This window comes from Otolemur garnettii, unplaced genomic scaffold, assembly GCF_000181295.1.
Source record: "Otolemur garnettii isolate 467f Iridium unplaced genomic scaffold, OtoGar3 scaffold00049, whole genome shotgun sequence".
In the NCBI taxonomy this organism is placed as follows: domain Eukaryota; kingdom Metazoa; phylum Chordata; class Mammalia; order Primates; family Galagidae; genus Otolemur; species Otolemur garnettii.
In genome coordinates this window covers 11,827,425-11,852,256 of record NW_003852444.1, presented here as the reverse complement: position 1 = coordinate 11,852,256, position 24,832 = coordinate 11,827,425, and the positions used below count along the sequence as shown (strand labels likewise).

The 24,832-nt window shown below is 51.8% G+C and overlaps 1 protein-coding gene across 1 annotated transcript in view; it reads right to left on the bottom strand.

The window, feature by feature from the left end:
- Window positions 1–24,832, bottom strand: part of PLXNA4 (plexin A4) — a 357,753-nt gene that overhangs the window by 30,931 nt on the left and 301,990 nt on the right. The window contains exons 14-23 of the mRNA XM_012806241.2: window positions 21,058–21,194; window positions 19,704–19,868; window positions 16,673–16,766; window positions 15,951–16,190; window positions 15,167–15,313; window positions 14,076–14,310; window positions 10,837–10,979; window positions 5,349–5,617; window positions 2,775–2,841; window positions 1,811–1,957 (exon numbers count right to left, since the gene is read on the bottom strand). Of these exons, the coding sequence (XP_012661695.1) occupies window positions 1,811–1,957; window positions 2,775–2,841; window positions 5,349–5,617; window positions 10,837–10,979; window positions 14,076–14,310; window positions 15,167–15,313; window positions 15,951–16,190; window positions 16,673–16,766; window positions 19,704–19,868; window positions 21,058–21,194 (1,644 nt within the window). The remainder of the gene's footprint in view (window positions 1–1,810; window positions 1,958–2,774; window positions 2,842–5,348; window positions 5,618–10,836; window positions 10,980–14,075; window positions 14,311–15,166; window positions 15,314–15,950; window positions 16,191–16,672; window positions 16,767–19,703; window positions 19,869–21,057; window positions 21,195–24,832) is intronic.

Below are 24,832 nucleotides of genomic sequence, written 5' to 3'. Positions count from 1 at the left end.
AGCATCCATCACTCTAGCAGGCTCCCAGGTAAGTATTCATCACTCTAGCAGGCTCCCAGGTAAGTATCCATCACTCTAGTGGTCTCCCAGGTAAGCATCCAGTGCTTTAGCAAGCTCCCAGGAAGCATCCAGCACCCTAGTGGGCTCGGGCTCCCAGGTAAGCATCCAGTGCTCTAGTGGGCTCCCAGATACAGTGCTGATGGTCCTGGGACACCCCAGCATCAGGGCCCTAGGCCATGCCAGTCAAGCTCTAGCATCAATCCAGTGCATCACTCAGTGCTTAGGAGCTGCACCTGACTGTCAGGTGGGGCCCTCACTTCTCCCTGAGCCTCTCAGAGCCTCTCTGTGGTTATCCCTCCTGCCCAGGATAACATCGCTTGCAGTTGACCAAAGTGCCCAGGCCCTTCCAGCCACTACTCTGTGTTTGTGTATGTGGCTGCTCACCTGGTGTTTGTGTCAGCCTGTCTGCTGCTGCCTAGCATGCTTTCCCACCCTCCTCTTCCCTCCAGGGGGCTGCTGCCCTCACTCTGTGGGAGTTCCCTTCTCTATGCCCACAGATGGTTAAGTGCCCTGCAGCTGTTCCTCCTCCAGGCAAAGCAGTGGCAGAGCAATTTGTGGCCCTTTCCCCACAGATACTGAATGCCAGGTATCCCTGCCTCAGTGGGTGCTCGGCCTTGACCCAGTCCAGCTACCTCACCTAAACCAGCTCAGTGCACTAACAGCACTTTGGCCTCTGCAACAAAGGAAGCTGCAATTTGCGGACAGAGTAGTATCACAGCTTGTGCTATATTCAATATTGGGAAGCTGCTGGGAGCCAGGAAAGGAAGGGAGCAGAGCGGGAGAGGTGGGCAGGAGACATTAAAATGGTGGTTCTGTCTCATTAAGAAATCCATTCAGACTTTATTTTTGGAAGAAGTTTCTACCCCTTTCTCCGTTTTAATTGGAGCCTCTGATTCTCTCCTCCAGAGCAGACGGTAACCACCAGGAAGCAGGGCCTTGCTCTCAATGCTCCCCCGGATCCTCAGCCAATCCCAGCAAATCTGCTCAGATGTCTCCTGGGATTCCTGGGGCTCTTGGAAATGAGTGGGGTAGGTGGGTCATGGGCACAACCTTCCTGGCCAGCAGGGAAGGCTTTGGTTAGAGGCAGGGCTGCTGCCCCAGGTGGCTGTGGGGTCTGGGCTTTGGGTCAGAAGCACAGTCAAGGCTCAGATCTGGGTTTATCTGATTCTAGACTCCATGCTCTGAATTTCCAAGCTTTGCTGCCTCCTGGGGCAGCTGTTTCTACTAGGATCTTGACAAAGGAAATCCACAAGTTCCTTGGGCAAATGCTTGGCCTCACGTTATATAGCTTGGGTCACAGTTGTATTTGAACTTAGACTGGAGGCAAAATGTGGCTTCAGAACCATGAGGAATGCATTCTGCTTTCCTCTCCTCCCTACCCCTAGTCCCTGGCATGTGGAACTGTTCTGCAAAGCATTAATCCTCCAGGCTTGGAGAACAGAGGAAGCCACTTGGGTCAGCTAGAGACTGTGGGTAAGGGCCACAACCCTACAACTGCTATTGTGGGAATGACATCAATGCTGTTCAGGGGCATCTGAGCCACTGGTCTGTAAGCCCAGATGCCTGGTTCAGGGAAGAAGAGGAAGTCTGGGGTCATAGGCACGGGGATGCACCTGGGTGGGCCTGAGCAGCAGATACATCCGGAAAGGGGGCTCTTCAGTATTTCCAGCACATCTCCTCTGCTGGGCAGGGGTGCTCAGGACCAAGCTCACTTGGCAGACCCGTGGGGGCAGCAGTGAAGGTGCCTTACCAGGGTTTTGTAGTCGATCTGCTGGCGGATGAGTTTGTCCTCACTTAGGGAGTAGCGGGCCTCTCCTGTGATGGCATCGATGGGGCCTTTCTCCATCTGCTGCTTGATGGCACAGAACAGGGAGAAGAGAGGCTCCCCAGCGCACTCCTAGATAAGAGAAGAACCATGCTGGGCAGAGCTCTGGGACTACCAATGTGCAGAGGCCACGACCCAGTCCTGCCCTCTCCAAAGGGCTGTTTCCACTGCTCCTGCCGGATTCCTCCCCCTGCCCTAGCACTCAGCTCTTCAATCCCCTCTGCTCCAGCTCTTTGCCCTTCAGGAGTTCATTTCTCCTGGCTCTTTGGACCACAGGACCTTCCCCCATTCTGCCCTTTCCTACCACTCTTGAAGAGCTTTCTCTTCCCTTCCCTCCATCTCCTGTCCCCTTCTCTGTTCACTCTCCCCACCCTAGCAACAACCAGAGGCTCCATCCAAAGCAGAGGCGGGTCCTCCATAGTGTGAACTCCTTAGAAACCAGGTTAGTAACTGAAGCTGCACCACTCTTCCACCTCCCAGGCACCTGGTTGGCTTATCTGCTGCACCATGGGGCTCTGTACCCGCCTGAGACTCTTATCAGCCTCAGTAGGTCTGGAGCCAGGACGGGAAGTGACAAAATAATAGGCAGATTGTGTTCAGCCTCATCTGGGAACTTAGCTCTAGGGATCACATGGCTGCCTAGAGGTTCATCTGTCCCTTGCTGGGGGAAAATCCATCCTCAAGGGTTTTGCATCTCTGAGGCTGGACTGACCGTGCTGCTCTATCTCCTGAGACAGGCCATGATGAGGGCTTGTGGGGTTCTAAGAGTCAGGTGAGGGGGACTCGGGGAGGGGGAGTGACCCCCAGCAGGTGAGGATGAAGCAGTTTCATGCCCAGGAGGGTGGAGTACCCGAGGCAGAGGTAGAGACATGGCCACATCCAATCCTACCTTGAGGAACTTGTAGAGGAGGAAAGTGAACCAATTGGTCAGCATCTTCTCAGCCACCGACTCAGTCCTGCACCAGTCACCGGGGGAACCAGCAGGACAAGACAGAGAAAGAAGCAGCAGGTCAGAGCCCAGGGCTGGGAGGGGCGGGGAAGTGTACGCGTTGATCTGGCTGCTTATGGCTTTTAGGCCAAATCTGGAGATCTTAGTGAACATGAGAACTGCAAGGACTTCTAGATACCCCGGTAATAATAAGGCAAGCTTTCCCCACAAAGCTGTAGGACAACATTTTGGGCATGAGGCCCGCGAATGGGTTTCTGTGGGAATGCAGAGCCCCGCTGTCCAACAGCACATTCTATGATGATGAAAATTTTCTCTGTGGGCTCAGCACCTGTAGCTCAGTGTCTAGGGTACCAGCCACATACACCTGCGCTGGTGGGTTTGAACCCAGCCTGGGCCTGCCAAACAACAATGACAACTACACACCCCCCACACACCAAAAATAGCCGGGCATTGTGGTGGGTGCCTGTAGTCCCAGCTACTTGGGAGGCTGAGGCAAGAGAATTGATTAAACCCCAGAGTTAGAGGGCAGCACAATGATACTCTGTTTCAAAAAAGAAAAAAAATTTTTTTCTCTGTGTTTTCCAGCATGGGAGCCACCAGCCAGCCACATGTGGCCACTGAGCACCCAAGATGTGACTAGTATGTCAGAGGAACTGAAGTTTTCCATTTTATTTGTTTTTAATTAACTTAGATATAAATTGTCACAAGTAGCTTTTGCCAATCCTTGGGTAGTATATAGCTTTAGAGAACTTTCTAGGCTAGACTGTGAGAAAAGAAACATAAAAATTCCTGGAGAGATACTAACTTGGTCGGGGCTAGGAAGAAAGGTGGCAGGAGAAGAGGGTCATGATCAAAGGGCCAGAAGGTGAGACCACCGGCAGCCTATAGACTCCCAATGCTGGCAACAGCATGCAGATGTAAACATTGTCCTACTGCAAAGGATTTCAGATGCTTTGAAACTTCCCCTGGGAACCCTTCTGATGTTTCATTTGCAAAGACAGGAAGTTCCTTCTTGAGTCTAAACTTGCATTTTTCATCTCTAACCCAAGCCCATCTATTCTTTCCCTTTGGAAGTGAAGATACAGCAGCAGTATTGGTAGCCCAGGGACACTTCTAATGTATCCATTTAGAGAAAACAAATTATACTCAAACTTGTACTAAGCATGCGGTCAGCTCCAGAGAGAAACTAGCCCATCCAGGTATGTTTGGATAGAGTTTAAGGTTGCAGTTGCCAGAAAATACTAATAACTAAAGCCCCAAGGCAGTTGGGCAGCTGCCAGTACTAAGTGAAGCCGCAGAGAGAAAAGGAGGAGGAATGTTGAAGGGAGCGGGGCAGCCAGGGGAAATAGAGAGAAAGCAAAGGAAGCGAGAGCGTCTGGGAGGGCAGGGACAGGCAGTAAGAGGAGGAGACGCAGAGCAGAGTGAGACCACGCCGGGAAGTTGTCGGTGGGAGCTCTGGCAGCCAGTGGCAACCCTAGAATTATGCTGGCGGGTGGCTGCGTGGTGAAAGTAAAACAAAAATCAAAATGATCTACCTTGCTGTTTCCAAAGCTGTCTGGAGGCTCCTGTGTGCAGCAGCATTTTTAGCTGTGTAGGCAAATGCACCAGGAAAAAAGCCCGAAAGCCACATCTAGTGACTGGGTCACATGGGAGGCCCTGAGGCCCTGCCTGAGAGCCAGAGGCCAAGGGTGAAAGTCAGGGGACAGGCAGAGAGAGGCAGACAGCACACAGGTGGTCTGGGTGGAAGGCTAGACATACTGAGTGAATGCAGGAGTTTGCCAACTTCAGACATGCCAAGGTTAAAGACACTGGGTAACAGTCCAGGGGAGAAATGGCCTTTGAGTACATGGGGAGCTCAAATGGGAGCATGGATGGAGTGAGTCTCTATTTCCTTTAAGGCCAAAGCCCTGGGACATGGTTACGTCTTTACACTCGACCTTTTAGGGTTCAACAGTGTCAAGCTCAAGGCTTCCTGCAGTGTCAGGCTGGCTATATTGGATAAGTTGTTACTGAAGGGCTTTCATTCCGTGGGTCTCAGACTTTAATTCTGTCACCTAGGTTCCTTGTTAAAGTGCAGATTCTGAGTCAGTGAGTCTGGGGGGCACCTGAGATTCTGCATTTCTAACAAGCTTCCTTGTGGCATGAGGCCATTGCTCTCTCTCTTAATTGTAATTCTGACTTAGATAAGGCTGGGGGGTGGTCCCAATGACCTCTGAAGATTCCAGGAGTGAGGAACTGCAGTACAATGGGAGTGGAAGGGCAGAGAGGGGAGAATGAAGAGCAGATATGGGGCAAACAGCAGGATGAGCCAGGGTGGAGGTGGTGCCCACACCTCTTGGGGACAATGGGTAGACTCCTCCAAGAGGGCGTGGGCTATAGCTGTGACCTTAGGGAGTAGGCTGCTCTCCCAGGAGCTCAGCCCTGGTCTCCCCGGAAGGCTCATGAGCCGGGCACAGGCTGGGCCCGGGCAGGGAGCACCCTGAGCCCCGCCGGCAGCCCCAGCCGCACCCTCACCTCCTGAGCAGCAGCTTGGGGTGGTTCTTGCTCTCCAGGTTCTTGTCGATGAGGTCGGCCAGCAGCTGCTTCAGCACATCGGTGGCATACTCCAGCTTGCTCTGCAGCACCGTCATGATGAGCGAGGCCACGTTGCCACGGTCGCGCATGGAGAAGCTGCGCTGGGACTCGAGTGTGCGGATGAAGGACAGCAGGAATACCTTGTTGTTGATGAGCTGGGCGAAGAGCTTCAGGCCTTTCTCCACGCGCTCCTGCCGGTAGCCCGGGACCTGCAGGCAGACCCAGGGGGTCCTGACTCCATCTGCTGGGGGCTCCAGTGGATGTGCTGCGCCTGCACCCTGACTCTCCCATGTCAACTAGGACCTGCTCCTCAAGCCAGAGCCTGCCTGGCCAGTGCCTACTGAGTCCCCAGCACCAGTGCTCAGTAGCCAATGAAACTCATCACAGCCTCCTCCAGTTTCAAGATGAGCTGACTGAGACAGAGAGAGAGCCTCACCCGGTTAATGGATGACGATACTGGGATTGGACCCCTTCTCCAGACTGCCAGGCCTGAGCTCTTCCTTGACAGTGACACAAAGCAGATGAGGGGCCCTGGGCCATGGAAGCACACCTTCACAGCCCGTGGGAACTCCTGACAGGTGGGGCCACTGTGGCTTACACCCTGTCTGCAGGATCACCAGGCCTGGGCCTCCAACTGACTGACTGGCCAGCCCACTCCTTCTCTATGCATCTTGCTGGGAGGCTGGTGGCCTCAGAGTCCAGACTTCTGTGTTTCATGTGGATTCTGACACCCCCATACTGTGCAATGTGGGGTGAGTCCCTTTCCTTCTCTGGGAAGGAAATTTATGCACCTAAGAAAGGAACAATTAAGCCCAGCAGTCTCTAAAGAACGCCCCAATTCTGGCACTGATATTTTCTTAGGCACTCTTGCTGAGACCCTGCTGAATCCAGGGGCAGGGAAGGAAGATGGTTTTATCTTCCTGTCTACATCGTCTGTTTACTGGGACATCCTCCAAATGCACACGGACCACTCAGCAAACATGGAAGAGGCAACTCTGAGATCTGCAAGGATGTGCCTAGCAGCATGGTCAGTAACAGCCTCACACTGCAAATGCCCAGATGTCTGCAAGCACAGAACGGGCGGAGGAGCTGCCTATACCCCACCTGATGGAACACGGCACGGTGGTGAGAGTGGACGGCCCCTCACTACTTGCATTAACAGGGTGAATCTTGCAAACATAGTGAATGAAAAGAATCAGATCCTAAAGACGGTATACTGTTTACAGAGCACCATTTAAATAGTTTAAAAACTGGGGGACCCCTGGAAGGCTGGAAATATTCTGCTTCCTGTCTGGAGACCAGCTTGCTGGGTGTGTTCACTTGGGGAAAATTTGCTAAGCTGGGCGCTGGCCATTTGCACAACTTTCTGTGTAAATACTTCTGTTAAGCAGTTTACTTAAAACATGTATTATAAGCTCTGCTCTCAAGGAAGAGCACTCTGAAAATACAGAGCAGGGACTGCCTTCTGGGGCAGAGTGTGGGGGAGGCAGGGAGAAGGAGGGGCCACCATGACTGGCACTGAGGTGTCCTCAGAGCTCTGTCCCCAAGGCTATCTTCCTGGAGGGGAGACACTTCACATCTTAGGGAAGGCATGCCTAATATGTAGCAGGGATGGGTGTGATTTCAGTGACGGTTAATTCTATCACAGTCATTTATTAGCAGCAGAGCCCACCCAGGACGCAGTTTTTGTTTTTGTTTTTTTTTTAACCAGCTTATAAAGGTAATAACAGCTATGGTGTATGCAGACCTTACTCAATGTAGAGGACTGTTCTGTGTGCTTTAGAAATATTGACACATTTAATGCACACATCACTGGGAAGGTAGGTCTGGTGAGGTTAAGGAGCCTATCCAAAGACCCAAGACAGAGAAGGGCCAAGCCAGGGAATGAACCTGGGCAGTCAGCACCTTGTCCTACCCTCTTCTGGGGTGACAAGCAGGCCAAAGTGTGAAAACCTACAATGCAGCAGAGAGCTAACTTCCTAAACCCAGACATTTTATCCTATTCTACTCTTAAGGTTTTAAACTGGGAAAGATGGAGGTGGCCTGCGAAAACCTTGTCTGCCCAAAGTCTCGGAAGGTGGCAGAACATTCACGTCACTCATTACTGAGTCACCTGTGTTGCAGGCTTGGGGCAAGGTGCCGGCAGGAGTCAGGAATCAAGAAGACACAGGCCTTCCCTCAGAAGGTCAACCAGGAGGCCAGCTCCTGAGTCCCAAGACCCCTCCATCCTGGGGGCTCTGTGGGCTGGTCCTTTGTTCTGCAGAGGTGAGCTCTCCTGGCTACCACCTTCCTGTGTTGGGCCTCCCACCTGCTCAGGCTGGCTGTCGAAAGGAGAGAGCTGCATGCGGGTGTGGGACTGTGGCATTCAGGGAGCTGGAAGAGGACAGGGACCAGCCAGATGGTACACCTGGTGAGAGGATGCACTCCGGGCTTCTCGCAGCAGCTGCACTTTCTCTGTGTACATGCCTCCTGGGCATCAAGTCTGGGCCTCTGGGAAGGGACATTCCCAAGCCACCTGAAGATGTTCAGCAGCATGGGTTCTAGAACTAGAGACCATATTGACCCATGGAGGAAAACGCCACCTCTAGGCTGTACTGCCTCATCTGTGAAGCGAGGCTGCGCGTGCCTGTGTCATAATGTTTTATGAGCATTAAATAAGATAATGTATGTAAAGTGCTTGGCACGCACTGTGCGCACTTAAATGGCGCAGTTTATTACCTGCCTTTCGAGCTCCATGGACTGCATTTCACACATCACTTTGGCCCACCACTTTCCCAGATAGCTAATGCCTCGGCACAGCGATTTGGGGTGCAGATGGCAGGACTTTTCTCCTCGTTTTGTGAAGGGAGGGGATGGAAGTGAAGTGTCTTGGGAAGGAGTATGCAGAACAATTCCCCTTTGTGGCCTGCCACCCTCCCCCAAAGCAAATGCCACTCTGAAACAAGACTTTCCTTATTCACCAGATGGTTCTCTAATTTAGTTGAAGTCTGTGAGTATAAAACTGGATAGTAAATTTTAATTGTAACCCAATAGGTTAGAGTTTAGGAGCCAATGATAGGTTGAAATTGGGAGTGGATGATTGACTGCTCTGTGGTTTTAAAGGACTGGGGCATGCCTTGTGTCTGGGAAGCTACTTCTCTGAATGCCCCAGTGAGGGGCCCTGCTGGCCTGCCCTCCAGGACAGTCTGAGCAAGAGGACATCTCCTTCTTCACACTTCCAAGCAGTGGGTAGGTATCCCTATCCCAGTGGCTGAAAGCGTTGGGGAACAGTGCTTGAGATTAATCAATGGCTTGTGTCCATACTCAGAACGCTGAGCACAAAGGAGAAGAAACCATTCCAGGGCCAGAGGGATTGGACACAAACAAACACGAATACAGGGATCCACATGTGGTCCCTGATCCCTGGATTTCACAGAAGAGGCCGGATCTCGCAAAGCCCCATGCCAATGTGATGCAGTAAAAGTTGTTAGAAAATCAATTTTAGAGTTATAGCCATGAAAGAGACTTAGTTAGACTTAAAACTTTGAGCTAATGAAGAAAGGAGAATAACTTTATGTACTTGCCTAGTTGAATTCTTATTTAGATTACTCGCTACCCTGTCCACAGGAGACACAGGGATGTTCAGACATGAATTCCCCACCCCGCTCCAGCATGGCCCTTCCTACCCTAATTTGACAGACACACAGACCTTCATTTATCCAATCCTTCACCATTCTCTACTTGCCGACTCTGTGACAAGCACTCTGCTCTGCTGAAGTTGGAATTGCAAAGATAAATAAGGTATGGTATCAACTCTCACACACAGTCACACCCATCATCACTTGCACACTCATACACACTCACAAACACATCTTTTCACCAGGGACTTGCATATTCCCCAGTGGCCTTAGAAACCTGGTATTTTGAATCAAACAAAAGGTGAGGCCAGAGGAGAGAGGAAAAGAAGAGTGAGTGGGATTGGGGGAAGGCCAAAGGCAAGGAGCAGGACCAAGGAAACAGTAGAGAAAAGTATCGTGACTCACATAGCGCTCTTCTCTGTGTGTGGATACACATCTACACACATGCACACGCTCGTATGTAGGCAGAGAGAAAAGAGGCACTGTCAGTGAGGGCACAGCGCCCACTGCCCGCAGCCTCAGAAAGTGTCTCTTGGTGCCTGGCAGCTGAGGGGAGCCCTGCAAACAGAAGTGCCCCTGCCCGCTATAGAGACACATGCACACAAACATGCGTCGTTCAACAAGCAGTGTGGAGAAACGTGAGGGTTGTGAACCTTGCTGAGGACCTGCTGGGTGTGCTGCAGAGGTGACAATCTGTATGTCCCCTTGGGAGAGCCCACACAGATTGCCACAGGTGTCAGTGCCTGAAAAACCACCCGACTCCTGAGAGATGGATCTGTTTTTATTTTATAGACAATGTAAATCTTGGGATCGATCTAATTGTCAGTTGTTGCCCTGGCTATACATCTGGGATCTATCCTGGTAAATATCCAGAGCCAAAAGGCAGGCCATGGATATGGCCCCCAGAAGTGTGGGGCACAGCCTTGTTCCTGGGAGCAAGGGCTCGCTAGTCTAACTGCCTGGGCTCAAATCCTCATTCCACCTCCACCAGCTGTGTGGCCCCAGGCAGTTGCCAAAATCAGTCATGCCCTTAGTTTTGTCACCTATAAAATGGGCTCACTTGCTCCACAGGGCTCTTGGGGAGGTTAAATGAATGAAAGGAGGCGACCGGATATACCGTGCAGGACATTAGTAACAAGTCAACCAATAGTGATTACTCCTGACAATTATATGGCATGATAAAATGGCTTCCTTTTCTCTCTGGTATTTATCTCTATAAGCCATTCCAAAGCACTATCAGGACAAAGTGAAATATGAATTTATACATAAGACAGCATACCAGATAGGAAGTGGGATAAAATGTTAGGAGAGGGGGTCCTTGCTGGTAGACGAGATGGTGAGTTTTGATCAGTCATCTTTCTGCCTCCTTTCCAAATACAACATTGATCTTTTCCAAGTGGTAAAATCCCTTATATGCTGAGCACCAACTAAGTGAGTAATATCCCCTATAACCTGGTTTCTTGAACAATGAGCTTTCTAAATTTATCTGCCATAGTTCTTGTTTCTGCATATATGTAGGTAGATTTCTGGAGAGAGGGTCTTCAATTTCCATTCAGTTTTCAAAGGGCTGTATGTCCCCCCAAGACCTGAATGTCCCCCCAAGACCTGAAGCCCTACTTGTATCTCTGTTCTGTGGCTCCTGGCCTGGCTGCATCTCCTCCAGAGGGACAGCCTGGTGCCGACATGATGGGGGACTTGGGGCAAGTTGTGTCACCTCCCTGGCCTCAGCTTTCTCACCTCCAGATAGGAGATGGACCTGAAGATTGCCAACAATCCCGACTCTAATGCCAGGATGAGGTACTGCTTCTTACCTCGAGGTCCCGAAGGACGGGGTGGTCTTCAATTCCTGGGAACAGCACCCGCATGGTATAAGTTCTGTAATCGAGGAAGGGAATCCCAGCTCCATCCAGGTCACTGGTCAACTCGTGGATGTCTGTCTGTAGCTCAGCAAAAGCTGGCAGGAAGAGAAGCCTGTGAGACCGCTGGAGAGGGTGGGCCCAGGAGTTACCCCCATGTCCAAGTGTGCTGAACCCTCACCCCAGCCCTTAGGGATACACTTTATGGACCACAGATGTGTATGAATAACTGGGCAGGGGGTGTTTAAGTAGCTGGGACAGATGGCATTAGCATGAGAGAAAGACACAAGGCAAGGATCCTGTTTATGGGCCGAATCCCTTCCAAAGCATGTGGAAGGGTGTGCATGAAGCCGTCCACAGATCTATGCTCCTGCTGGGGGCCAGTAGGGACTCACCCAAAGATGAAGGGCTTTGGTTTGCAAAATGTGCTAGGGAGTTGGGAAGCGGGATGTAGGGGGATGAGTGAGAGAAGGGAGAGGTTCCAGTGATGAAGGATCCATTCCTGATGCTATGTTTTATAGATTTCCTAATAGGATTTCAGAAAAGTTTCTTCTGATGCAGGAAAAACATTTGAAGGCCCAGTACTGGACCATACAGCTCAGCGGAGTTATTGAACCTCAAACAGAGACTCCACCACACTAATATGTTCCCTCTGTCTAATACACAGGAGGTAGCTTGGCCCTTCCTCCCTCAGAGTGATGCTACTTGCTGGTGACTTATGGTCAGCATGTGGGCACTACTGTATGTGGAGGCCCCTCTGGCCTCCAGACAGACACGTAGGGTTATAAACCCCCAGCTGGGATAGTCCAGCACACAGTGAAGCCTGAAGTGTCACAGAGCTCCTGAGTGGTCATCACGGCCCACCCGGGGCACGCTCTCCTCTACGGCCACCCTCCATCACAAGAAGTACTCAGAGGCACGGCCCCCAGGCCTTCCTTGCTTTGCCCTTTTCCTTGGTACACTTTTCCATGCGTACACCGATGCACACACGCATAGATGTGTGCACACACGCGTGCATATGCACAACTGGGATAGATTAACACTTCAGCAAACAAGAAAAGCCAGTGGAGACTGACTAACCAATATTTCTATTTATATGAACTCAGAACAGGGGAAAATACTCTGTGGGGGAGCTCAAGTGGGATTCACAAGCCCAACATGGGTATAGAGCCCCCCTAAAAGCAAACAGAGTGGGATGTATGATGATGACATAAACCCAGCACAGCACCCCGGGAATGTGGACAGGAGCCCTGCTTGCCCTCCTGGTGCATTTGGCGGGGCTCCACCCTGCAGAGCCCTTTCACATCCCAGGATTTTGGCTTTTTGTGTCAGGAGGATACTAAGGCCACAAAGACAAAGTGGACCCCACTTGGACACCTGCAGAGGCTGCTGGTATCTTCTGTCACTCCTGTCTCTTGCACTCCACCCCTCTGCTCTGGTCACCCGGACACAGGAGCTCATCTCACACAGAATGGCCCTGATGGCAGATGACCCAACGGCATCCAAGTGGCACCCATACTTCCATGTGAGTGTGTGTGTGCAGAGGGGGGCTGGTAGGCTTCTTCAGCAGCACCAAAAGCTCCAGCAAACACCATGTATGTCCTGAGTGAGGGACATGTCCATGTGTGCTTGTAGGAGTCTGTGGGAACGTGTGCACAAGCATGTGCATGTGTGGGTGACTGCTTCTGAGTGTGAGTCTGCCAATGAGTGTGGGTATGTATGAAAGTGTGTGGGTGCATGAGTGTGTGTGTCAGTGTGCATGAGTGTGAGTACGTATGTGCACGTGTGTGTTAGCATATATGAGTGTGAGTACATAAGTGCATGAGTGTGACTATACAGGTGCATGCACGTGCATGTCAGTGTGTATGTGAGTATGTGTAAGTGTGTGAGCATGCCTGTGAGTGTGTAGGCATGTGTGGCGTGGGAACATGCATATATCAGAAGCTGAGGCCCATGAAAGGTCAGGCTGGGCACCTTGTGACTTCGAGAGCGGGTGATGTCCTGGCTGACCTCAAAGACTCCAAGAAGACACCTTTGCTGCACCTGGGCTCCCCTGCAGATGTCCAGCTGCCAGCTCTGGGCAGCCCAGGAAGGTACTGCAGGGCTGATTCCACTATCCTTTGCTGTTGAATGCCTGCTTCCCACCCTGCAGACAGCTCTCCCCAGGGGCCAGACCCCAGGCTCCCTCTTGGGGCTTCCCCCGACACTTGGGGGCTAGACGCCTGTCTAACTGCAGAGTCCTCCCTTTCTAGGGATGTTCACACTCCTCATGGCTGCCCCCTCCCAGGTAGGGTGCTCGGCCTGCAGGGAGGAGAGGGAGGAGGTTGGTTTTTATCGGTCTGTAGCTTTCCTTGAAGTCACCAAGCTCCTCCAACATTCAAAGCCTTGTGCCTGCCACACATAAAAGAGATTCTAATCACTACACCTAATTAGAGGAAAGAGTACATTGCAGAGAAAAAAATGAGCAGCGTAAATATAATAAAAGGCAGTAATTAACAGTCCCACAAGGCGGATGCTGTGTTGACAGCTGAAGGAAGTGGAGAGGGGAAGGAATGGATCCACTTCCCCATCAAAAGAGCGGTTGTTGTCCTGGTGGGCTGTGGTATGATGCCAGAGCCCCAGGTACAGGGCTGGTCTACTCCATGTATAAATCCATAGCAAAGAACCAGCTCACAAAATGATGTCCTGAGGGTTATAAGAATCTGACGCCTAAATTTCCTTCTTAAATTTAGTGCAGCTGATTTTACTTTATGGTGGTGTTTGTAATTTTTTTTTAAATACAAGCTGTGAAATACTCTTTCTTCTAAGTCACAGAGCAGCCTTACAGGAAGGGAGCTAGAGATTGCTGGGATGTGTCATGTCAAAACGCCCCCAGGCCTTCCCTAGAGTGGAGTGCAAAGCCGACTGGGCCAGCCAGGACTCTGAGTCCAGTGGCTGCTCCAGCGGGGTTTTAAATAATCCCAATCACACTGCCAGGGAGAGGGCAGAGTGGCCTCAGCTGCACCTGGTGTTGCCAGCATGGAGCCTGCTAGGGACAGGGTCTGGAACACGGGCTCAGGGCATCACAGGGAGGACACCCAGCCATCAGCACTGCTGACTTCTGCCTGGCCTACTTGCATATGAGATACACACACACACACACAGGGACACACACAGCCTTCAGCAGGGGCTGCGGCCACCTGGGCACTCAGTACCTTCCTTGCACTCCAGGGCTACACGGGACTCCAGGTTGTCCATCTGCATCTGCAGCCGCTTCAGTGTGAGGTCGCTTTCTCGGGACTTGCGTTTGTAGGCGATGAGCACAGCCACAATGAAGATGATGAGGAGGCCGCCAGCCACCGCGATGCTGACAATGGCGGGCAGGCTGAGCGGGCTGTCCGGGGCGATGTACACCATCCCGGGGGAGTACTCCATGCCGCCGACACGGGCCTGTGGGCACACCGGGCAGAGGGGCTGGGTGTGGGGACAGATCAGCCTGGGGAGTAGTCCAGCTCACCTAGGGTAGGATGGGGGAACCCTGCCAGGAAGGAGTCTTATCAATGCCAGCAGAACAGACAGCAGGGCGATGGGTGGTGGGGCACGTGAGGCCACCCCCAACTAAAAAACTGCACATCCCCCTACTCAGCACTGTTGTCATCCTAAGGAAGCAGCACACACTGGGACCTCAACACAATGTGCCGTGACACTGGTGACGGACTTCCTAAGATTCACCCCCACTGGAGGAGGGGACAAGTAAGCACAGAACAGGATATTGAGGACCTCCTGGGCTAGCAACAGTCTTTCTCCTGGAAGCTCTTTTGCATACAGTAGAGGGTCTAGCACAGGAGTGTCCAACCTGTGGCCTGTGGGCCGTAGCTGATTTTGTGAGGACTTTTTTCTGCTTATCTGTGGTATCAGATATCATGAAAAGTATGCACGGACCTTTGTTTTGCTAATCAGCTGTCTTTATTGTTTGTGTAGTTAATGCATGGCCCCAGACAACTCTAATTCTTCCAGTGTGTCACAGAGGGGAAAAAAAGGTTGGACATCCCGATCTAGCAGGTCTAGCACATCATTTTGTGCTGGTTTGCATTGCTTTATTGTTGCACCAGCCAGTATGGAAAGAATGCTAATACAGGAGAGAGAAGCTTGGGAGTGGGACAGGAGGAAGGAACTTGAGGGGTGAGGTTGCCACAAGGGAAGTTCATGGTGGGCTGAAACACTCAGGCCTGGCATGGAGCTGGCCCCACTCACAAATGCACCCATGGTACCCACTCCATCTGGGGCAGGGTCCTGCTGGCCTCACCATCACTTTGTGCCTGCCGATGAGGTTGGGGGACTCGCAGAGCAGCTGCACATCCGACACGGTCACGGTGCACGGCTTCTCCCCAACTAGCACAGTGTAGTTCAGCTTCACGTTGCCCCCGGCCACAGGCGGGATCAGGTTTTTGCCCTGGATGGACAGAAAGCCCCATTTCCCCACCCAGAGTCAGGACCACAGCTACTGGCTGACTTCCAGGTGCTCTCACCCAGAGGCCCTGTCCTGCTAGTGAGCTAGTGACAATTAAGTTCAAAATATCCTTGGTGTATATATCACCACCCCTCCTTCCTGCCTGCAGGAAATCAATAATCAAAGTACTCTTTCAATTTATCCCAAATGCAGCCTCAGAAACTTTCTCAACAGAGTTGGAGTCTGTCATTACTGGCTGATTCAAGTTGTCAGATGAGTTAAAATTAATTTGTGATCCATGCTCCAAGGAAACCCTATGCTGTGCTTAGCAAAAGCTTGCCTGGGAAGAAGCAGTATGAGCCTCTGACCTCAGTTTTTGGTCTCTCCAGACAAACAAAGCTTGGGAATCAAATAGCCAGGGTGGACCTGCCTGTCTGCCCACATGGACCCGGCCTGTAAAGCACATTTTCTTCCCAGCACAGGTGCAGAGAGAATATTTATCAGACTCTGGGTTTTGCTGTAACTTCTCCAAGAGATGCTGGTTGTGAAACACGGCAGGCACTTGTGACTTCTGGTCTCTGCTATGACTAGCAGCAGTGCCCTCCTTTCTTCCCACCTGCCAACCCCCACCCTTCCTCACCTTTAGGATGATGGGTGTGCCAGGCTTGAGCTCCAGGATTCCCGAGGGTCCAAAGGCCTCAAACACCGGGTTTGGGTAGTAGGTGAAGTTAGTCTTATTGAGGATCAGTAGGGACTGGACATTGTCCAGGATGAAGCCAAACTCCTCAGGCCTCTCGGTCAGGTCAGACTGGTGGTCGGGACCCAGAGCGAGGGCTGGAGCCTGGCAGGTCATCTCAGTAGCATTCAGAACCTCACAGATCTGCAGAGAAAGCCAGAGGGGGGCTCCATGCAGGGTGTCCTCCCTATGCCCACCGCCCCAGTGTACACGTGGGCTTCCTGGGATCCTTAGTATACCATGGTCAGTGTCAGAGGACTGTGGACTGTCACAGCTCCTCTGGAGCCAGACCCCACACTGGGGCACTCAGAAATAAGCTCCATGGAGGCATCCAGCTCCAGTTTTGCCCACAGTCAGTGTGGCAGGGACCAGTTGGATGGGACCAGAAGAATAAAACCTTGGAAACTCAGGGAATGAAACCTTAGAAACTCCTATAGTATCATTCCTCCATGCCTGCACCCAAGAAGTGAGAACACCCTCATGTCTAGCCCACCACCTCAGCATGCAGTTACAACAGGCTGTGGTCACCCGTGCATGGACAGAGCTGCCTGAGTCCTTGAGGCCCCCACCCTGGGGGGGAAGCAGCTTGTAGAGGGGCAGCAGGGTGCCCCCGGCCCCAGACTCACATTGATGTGCTCCTTCCCTCCATGCTTGGCCCGGATCTGAGGGTTCTGTATGAGGTCCAGGTGAGTCCCCCACACTGCGATGGGCGTGTTCCCACTAACCCGGGAGAAAGGAGGAGGCATGTAAATCACAAGCATAGGAAAAGCACTTGGTGATGACTGTGATCGAGCTGAGCCTTGACAGTGAGGACAGTGATAACCAGGCAGCATGGTAATGTTCACAGGGACTGGGATGACTGGCTGACTGAATAATAATAAGGGTGAGCGTCTCAGCAGCCACGGGGAAGACAGTGATGGCCAGATGTCCATGGCCATCCTTCACCGAGCACATTTGTGGCGTGGACCCCTCATGGAGGCCCTGGAAGCCCCCAGGTCCTTCTGACTTGAGCCAGCTTCTTCTCTGCAAACCCTGTGCCGGGTCCTCACCAGTCATGGCACTTTTCCCCCACTGGCCGTGGCCTAATGGGAGCGTTGCTCTAGATCGGACCCTGCAGGGGCTTGGCACAGCCTGCCCCCCACCCCAGGGCGACTGTAGTATACATTTCCACCCCGCAGTCTTCAGTCATGCTGAGATCTGGGAAAGGCAGAGGGCCCAGAAACTCAGGAACCTTTAGGAACACGGAAGCTCTGAGACTCCTGTTTCCTGCACCCTGGCTGGCATGGGACCACTGATGGGGAGGGTTCACGAGGTTTGTCTAGGAGGCAGTGTCCTCCTTCCATCCTTAGGCTGGCCAAGAACCAGGCAGGGAGGGATGGGCAGTGTGCCACTGGATCAAATTCTTGGGGGCTACTCAAAAAAAGTGAGGAACAACCTAATTCCCAGGCAAGGAGCATCTTCGAGAAGAACCCTGCTTTAGCAAGTTATTATGCCATGACACCCACATCCACGTTTGTCTCTACCCATCTATCTGCCTGCTCATCTTTATATTGCCAGTTACCTCCCTTCCTCTGTCCACACACACACACATGCACACACATACACACAGGAAAATTCCAGTGAAGCCCAGAGAGGTGCTTCCACCCAGGGCAGTGCTGGAGATGAGCTTATCCAGCCATGCAGCCATCTTTCCACCCTTCTCAGTCACCAATGTGACATGCATTTACCAAACGTCCACCCTCTCTGCTCGCTAGCAACCCAGGCCACTGGGCAGTGAGGCAAAATCATGGCTTGGGCAGAGTGCCATCTTAGCACCAGCTTGTTAACCAAAGTGAATCCCAGGGGTAAACTGGCAGCCCCAGAATGTGTCTGCAACCTCCCTGGTAATGGTGATGTGATCAAGGTGATGCAGGGACAGCAGCTGAGTACCTGGGAGGACAGCACCTCCATTTCTGCAGCAATGGCACAGGGAAAACCTGAATTGGACCAGGCTTAGAGTTCCTCAGAGAGCTGCAGAGTACACTGACTGAGGCACAGGGTTATGCCAGCAACCTAGGGTCAGCCAGGCAGAGCCCCCTGTCCCCCTGAGGCCTCCCCCATGTGCCTCATGTTCTGCATCTGCTTTAAGATCGAGGGTAAAGCTCACAAGGTTTGGGCCTGAGAGCAACTGCTGAGGACAAGTAAGTCTCAGCTCAGCAGGCAAAAGTTGCCCCTTCTTTGGATTCAAAGCAGGGCATTGCAAACTCTTTCTATAAAGAGCCAGGTAGTAAATATTTTAGGCTTTGTGGTCCATATGGTCCCTGTAGCAATTACTCCGCTCTGTGCTGTGGGAAGAAAGCAGCTATGGACAACACATATGTGAAGGAGCATGGCTGTGTGCCAATAAAACTTTATTATAAGAACAGGTGCCCAGCTAGATTTGGCCCACAGATTGGAGTTTGCTGACCCCTGGTTTAAAAGGCTGTTCCCTGGACTGGGTGCATCCCTGCCCCACCTTAGCGCATAGAGGCCACTTCTGTGTGCACTACCCACTTGCTTCCCTAGAAGCAGACAGTGGGGGTCTGCACCCAGGAGGGGTGGACAGTGCACTGTACCTTTGTGTCTTTCTAACTCCCTCAGTGCCTGTGAGGAGGTGGCAAGTGAGGGGCTCTGGGAGGTTAGATGAGGTTACCCGGCTGGTAAGCAGTGGAGGAGGGCTGAGATACCTCCTCTGAGCAGAAGACCTTGTTCTACCCCCATGCGGCCCCTGACAACGCTTTCCTAGTGATCTCACAAGCCTTGCAGAAAGGGGGCTCTGGAGCACCTTCTCATCCCCTGTGTCCTGCCACGTACCTGCAGCTCCTCTCCTGAAGTGAGACTAACCACCCCCAGAGACTGGAGACTCTGGGGTCCCCAAATCTCCAGGGGAGTCCCCAGAGTGGTGGAGGCCCAGGAAGAGCGTGCAACCTGTTAGAGGTGAATGGCTAGGAAGGATCAGCCCCCAAGGTCCCTGGGCCCTGTCCCAGGGTCTTTCTCTAACCACATCCAGTGCCTGGTCCCTTCCCTATGGAATGGATTCAGTGGCTCTGTGCTAGGTCCCTGGAAAGAGCAGGGGACAAGACACAAACTCTGCCCTTGAGGCTTTGCTGAGGTGGGAAAGATAACATAAACAGACATTTAGAGGTCCTGCTGAGGCAAGAACTAGCTATCAGGAGGTTCCAAGTACACAGGATAGGGGACCGGAATGTCCTGTTGGGGTTTGCAGAGCCAAGACATGGCTTCCTACCAGGGCAGGAAAGAAGTCAAGTCTGATCTGACTCTCTCTCCTCACCCCTCAGCCTGAAGAGTTATTGCCCACTTTTGCCAGGAGTGAGCAGAGTGGACTGGTCCCCCAGTTGTCACTAAGGGGAGGAGACAGGGCCCCCAGCACAGTGCCAGTCCCCGAACTGGGGAGGTGGGATCTTATTGGCCAGAGCTTGGCATCTAGGCCAGGTCCTGCATGAATGCTTCCAGAGGAGGGAAGGGAGTCGCAGTACAAAGGCTTGATTTGGGGGTGCTTGGAACCAACCCCAGTTCATCCGTCCCCCAAGCCGGGCCCCCAGAACTCTTCTCAGCTTTGAGAGTTGGGAGGGGAAAGTGAGGTGTGGAGACATTGAGGTCCACTCGGGCGGCTCCCACCTGACGATGCTCCACTCTGGCTCAATGCGCACGATGGTCGGGTCCTCCACGTACTGGAAGACCAGGTCCTGATGGATCTTGGCCCTGTCCACCTGCACCGTCACCTTCATCTCCAGCACCTCATCGGAGGATGTGGTGTTGCAGATAATGTATGATGGAGATCGCCTGGAGGGAGGGAAACAGAGCCGGCTGCCTCAGTGTTGAAGAGGACAGTGGCCCTGGGTCAGGTGTCCTCAGAAGCAGTGGGTGAGTGCTGCCCTAGATACAGAGCTTAAAGGCCAGTGACCAAGATGCTCCCCCTGACCAAACTTTGGATGGGCTCCTCTGAGCCCACTTTTCAACCTGGCCTTGTACTTGGGTCTTTGCTTAGCCCTGTTCTTGGCAAGAATCCTACCAAGGTCTGTTTGGCAAGAACACCCACTTCTGCATTTGATATGTGATCACTTCTGATAACTGATCAAATTCCTCATGTCTTGATGTCTGCTCACCCTGGCCTGCCTACAGCCAGAGTCCTCATCAGTTTAGCAAGGGCCCCCTGACCCCTGCCTGCCCTCCTCTTAGTGATTTCCCCCCACTCAGCTCATTGGCTGTAAATCCAATGGGCCTGATCTCTCTCCCCTATCGAGGTAATCTTGACATCAATTGCAACAGTTCTGAATAAAGTCTTCCTTACCATTTTAAGAAGTGTCAGAAAAATTGCTTCTTGAACACTGCATGGCCTGGCCTGGTCTGACTTGGAGTCTGTCCCAGCCCTCATAATAGCTCCTGCAGAAATCTTCTCTCTAGAGAATCCCAGGTCAGCAGAGGGTACGCCCTGGCCACATCTCCCTGAGCCCTCGCTGGATGTACTTCTGACTTCATCCCTCACTCTAGGCTGCTGGCTCATGGCAGGTGGCCTGCCTATCTTTGCACAGTGGGACCAGGGGAGGCACAGTCAACTGCCCACAGGGGGCTCAACCCTAATGGGTTGCTGCTCCCATCAGCTCTCAGCATGTCCTGCTGGCTCTGCAGCTCCTGGAGAGGACCTGGCCCTGGTAAACAGGATTTAGTTGTAGAGTCCAAACTATTCCAGCCACCCCAGGGCCCTGCAGAGTGGGTGCCATGGGCACTAAATGAAGAGGCTGAGCATGATGGGCCTGCCAGGTGGAGCAGCCGGACAGGCCTGCAGACTGAGCCAAAGTGCTCTCCCAAAGAGAACACCCCTTCCATAGGGAAAAGGAGGTGCTTCCAAGGAGTTAGCATGGGAAGTCCCTGCCTTTGGCAGCCCGGCCCCACTCTACAGGGCACCCATGCTGACCTGAGGTGATTCTCCTTTCTAACCCTGCTCCACCCAGGGCTGCTGGGAGAGGGTTACCTGTGGAAGAGGCAGGGCTGCTTCCCGAACATTACTACCACGTTGCTGCCAGCATTCAGGTTGGTGCCCGTGATGGTCACTTGGGTGCCCCCAGACATGGGCCCCCGGCTGGGCTTCAGGTCTGAGAGAGTCAGCGTCTGTGTAGAAAAGACCGGGCCTGAGACACCACCAGGAAGGGGTGGAGGAGGCTCTGGGTAGGCCTGAGGCTTTCCCCTATTCCCCCAGCTGCCTTCTGGAATATTTAGAGTCAGGGCAGTTTTGCTAGGATTGTGTTGTGAACTGAAATAAAATCCTAGAACCCTGCTATCTGAGTGGACCCCCTTTTGGCCAGGGACCCCTAGAAAAACCTGAGTTCCATGTCTCCCTATGCCTCCTCCCTTTTAGAGTTCAGATATAACAATTGACCAGCATTAATGTCAAACAGAAGCCGTCAGAGTGACAAAACAGACTGGGACAATAAGATGATAAATTATTAACAAGACCTAAGGCCATGGAGGCCAAAGGTTAAATCACCTCCAGGCATCAATTTGCTTAACAGATCACTTGGCTATTGAGGCCTTTTTCTGATTAACTTCTTATCCTCATTTAAACACTCCAATCCTTTAAACAAAGCTTTATTTCTTTAACCATTACAAATCAAAGGATCTCTGAACCCACCTACAAACTATAAGCCTCCACCCTTCCTTTTTGGGCCAATGTACACCTTCCATGTATTGATTTATGATTTTACCTGCAACCCCTGTGTCCCTAGCATGTATGAGACAAACTGTCATCTCACCACCTTGGGACCACTTGCTCAAGATCTGGTGGGCTTGGCTCCCTGGGCCATGATCACACATATTCAGCTCAGAATAAATCTCTTTAAATCTCTTTCTCTCTCTCTCTCTTTTTTTTTTTTTCTGTTTAACAGTGTAGCTAGGCAATGTTCTGGACCTTCAGAGTTTGCATATTAATAATAATAATAGCTACCATGTACTGATTTTTTAAGTGTTAGGCTGTTTTTCTTTTCTTTTTCTTTTTTGCAGTTTTTTTGGCTGGGGCTGGGTTTGAACCCTCCACCTCTGGCATATGGGGCCAGCGCCCTACTCCTTTGAACCACAGGTGCCACCCCTAGGCTGTTTTTCATCTGTAGCAATACATACATGCATATACAATTCAGTCACCAATCAGTTATACCAAGTAGGTATTATCACCTATTTTACAGACGAGATTCAGAGATACTAAGTTTTCCAAGATCACACAGATAAAAAAGGGCACAAGTGAGATCTGACTCTAGAGCTCCAGTTCTCAACTATTCTCCAGTCTACAGACTCTGTTCTTGGAAAGGTGACTTGTCCCTTTCACAGGACTCTTCAGAAAGCTGGCCACAGCATCCAGGGGCAAAGAAATGGGATGGGAGGGCCTCAGGGAAACTCAGGGAAAGAAGAAAAAAGGATTGGTAGCTGTCAAGGGCTGACTGTAGCCCTCGGCCAGAATGGGACGAATGAGGAGTGAGGGTTCATGGTGGGGGCAGGGCAGGGGAAAAAAGCCCTTGACAGCTGGGGATTTGGAGTTGCAGTTTGTTCTTTCATTAGCATTTTAATGGAAAAACTTTCCTCAGTCCCAGGTGAGAAGCCTGTATCTGCATTTAAATGAAGATTCTCTCTCTCTTCCCCAACCACCTCCCCCTGAAAGAATTCAGCCCCAGAAAGTCAACCTGCTGGAGTGGGCTGGCCAACTCCTCTCAGAGTTGCCGCCCCATGACACCTCCAGAGAAGAAGGGAGGCCTCAGTGGAGTCTGCCCACCTGCCTCCTGACCCATGCACTTTCTGGTCTGGGGACACACACGCTGACTGTGGCTCTAAGCCTGCCTTAACTAGCTCCCAGTGCCCTGTCTCTGGAGCCCAGATCTCGCATCCCTACAGCATGGGCTAAACCAAGAACCTGTGCCTGGCTCAAATGAAGACCAAGAAGAAGGTAGGATGGGCCTCCTTCTCAGATCTGCCTGGATCACCCTGTGGGATTCCAGTTAAGACATTTAACCTCCCTGGTCACAAGATCAAGGGTGTAGGCCAAAAAGTGGTTATCTCTAAGGTCTTTGAGAGTTTCCTTGTTCTGTAGTTTGTATGTCTCTAAATGGGTACTGCTGACCTCCCTAGAGAGGGAAGGGAAAGTGTGAAAGAGAAAGAAAGTGAGAGTCCTTGTGCGTGGGCTTCAAGTCAGAGATTGTGCTAGAGAGATACAGTGAAAATCAAGCATTATACAAGATACTGGGTACTGAAATAAATCTTAAGGTGCCCCCTGCAGCAGGTGACTGATAGATCCCCTTTTGGCCAAGGAGATTCCCTAAAACTGAGTTGCTGGCCTGAGAAAGATGATCATACATTCTTCATCATGTCCCCTGCCTTCTTAGAGATGTCTTTTGTGGCTCATTAACATAGACTAAGGCTATGCAAGACTTATCTGCAGGTTTGCAATATTCACAGCAAACAATTGGAATCCGGGCACTAGTCCTGTGGTTTGTCTCTGATTAAGACCTTTATCTTAACTCAGCATTCCTTTCTGTGACTCCTGGCCTAACAGACAGAGCCTAACTCTTTTAGCCAGCTGTCACCTAAAAAGACCTTTAAATCTACCTATAACCTATATGTACCACCCCAGCTTTGAGATGTCCCACCTTTTTGGGCCAATCCAATGTTTCTTTCATGTATTGACTTATGACTTTACTTGTAATTCCTGCCTTGCTGAAATGTATAAAACCAAACTGTAACTGTACCACCGTGACTCCACTTGCTCCAGGCTTCTTGGGGGTGGTAGGTTGGGTCTCAGGGGCTGTGGGCACCTGCAACTCAGGTCTGCATGTTCATGGCTCGGGGTCTTGGTCGTCTTATTTGGCTCCGGATAAATCTCTTTAAATTATTTCACAGAGTATGGCTTCTTTTCCTTCGACAATATCCATGGAACAAAACCATTTGTAACATCTTAATATTGTGAAATTTTTAAAAAAGAGAAAAAGTCAAGGTGGTGGTCCTGGCAGCCTGCCTTCAGGGGCCTTAGAAGGCAGAGAAGTGAGTAATCCGGCAGGCCCTGCAGTGCTGCTATCAAGGGGCCCGCTGGTGGGGAATGATTCCGGGGGTGGGGAGAGGATGTTATGGAGACATGTTTTAGAGTTGTGAGAAACTATTAATTATTCAAGTCATGCTTCATAAATATTTCACGGTGGGTTTGCACGGGAAATCAGATTCTGCATTGCTCGCCACCTCTTCACTTGGCTCCATGATGGAGGTAGAGGGAAGAGGGGATGATTCCCTGCATGGAGACCTCTGGGGACAGTGGTGACAGCTCAGAGTGCTGAGCCTGGGCATTTGGGTTTGGGGTGAATAAACCCATAGAGTCTGGCCTGATTGTGGAGGGAAACCCCTAACCTTGGCATTGTGGAGGGGCTACCCAGCTGTGCCAGGATGCTGGGGGGTTGGAGGCTTCCATGTGTGGGGCCCCAAGAGTACTGCCCCTGAGCAGCCCTGCTGAGTGGGAAGGGGGGTCACAAGGGCTGTGAGATGTGGGGGAGCATGGCAAAGGGGGATTTTGTCCCTGCCTGACTCCTGAGGAGACCCCTGGGGATGTCTGCTCCTTATTCCCACCCTGAACTCCTGGAGCTCTGTGGGGGGAGCCTCCCAGTATTCCTCCTACCTGGAAGACTTGCCACATGGGCGTGTGGCTCCTCACAGAAAAGGATTCAAGTCTGAGCCGCTGGAACCAAAGCCTAACTGCCTGTGGGACCTGTGTCACCTTCCCC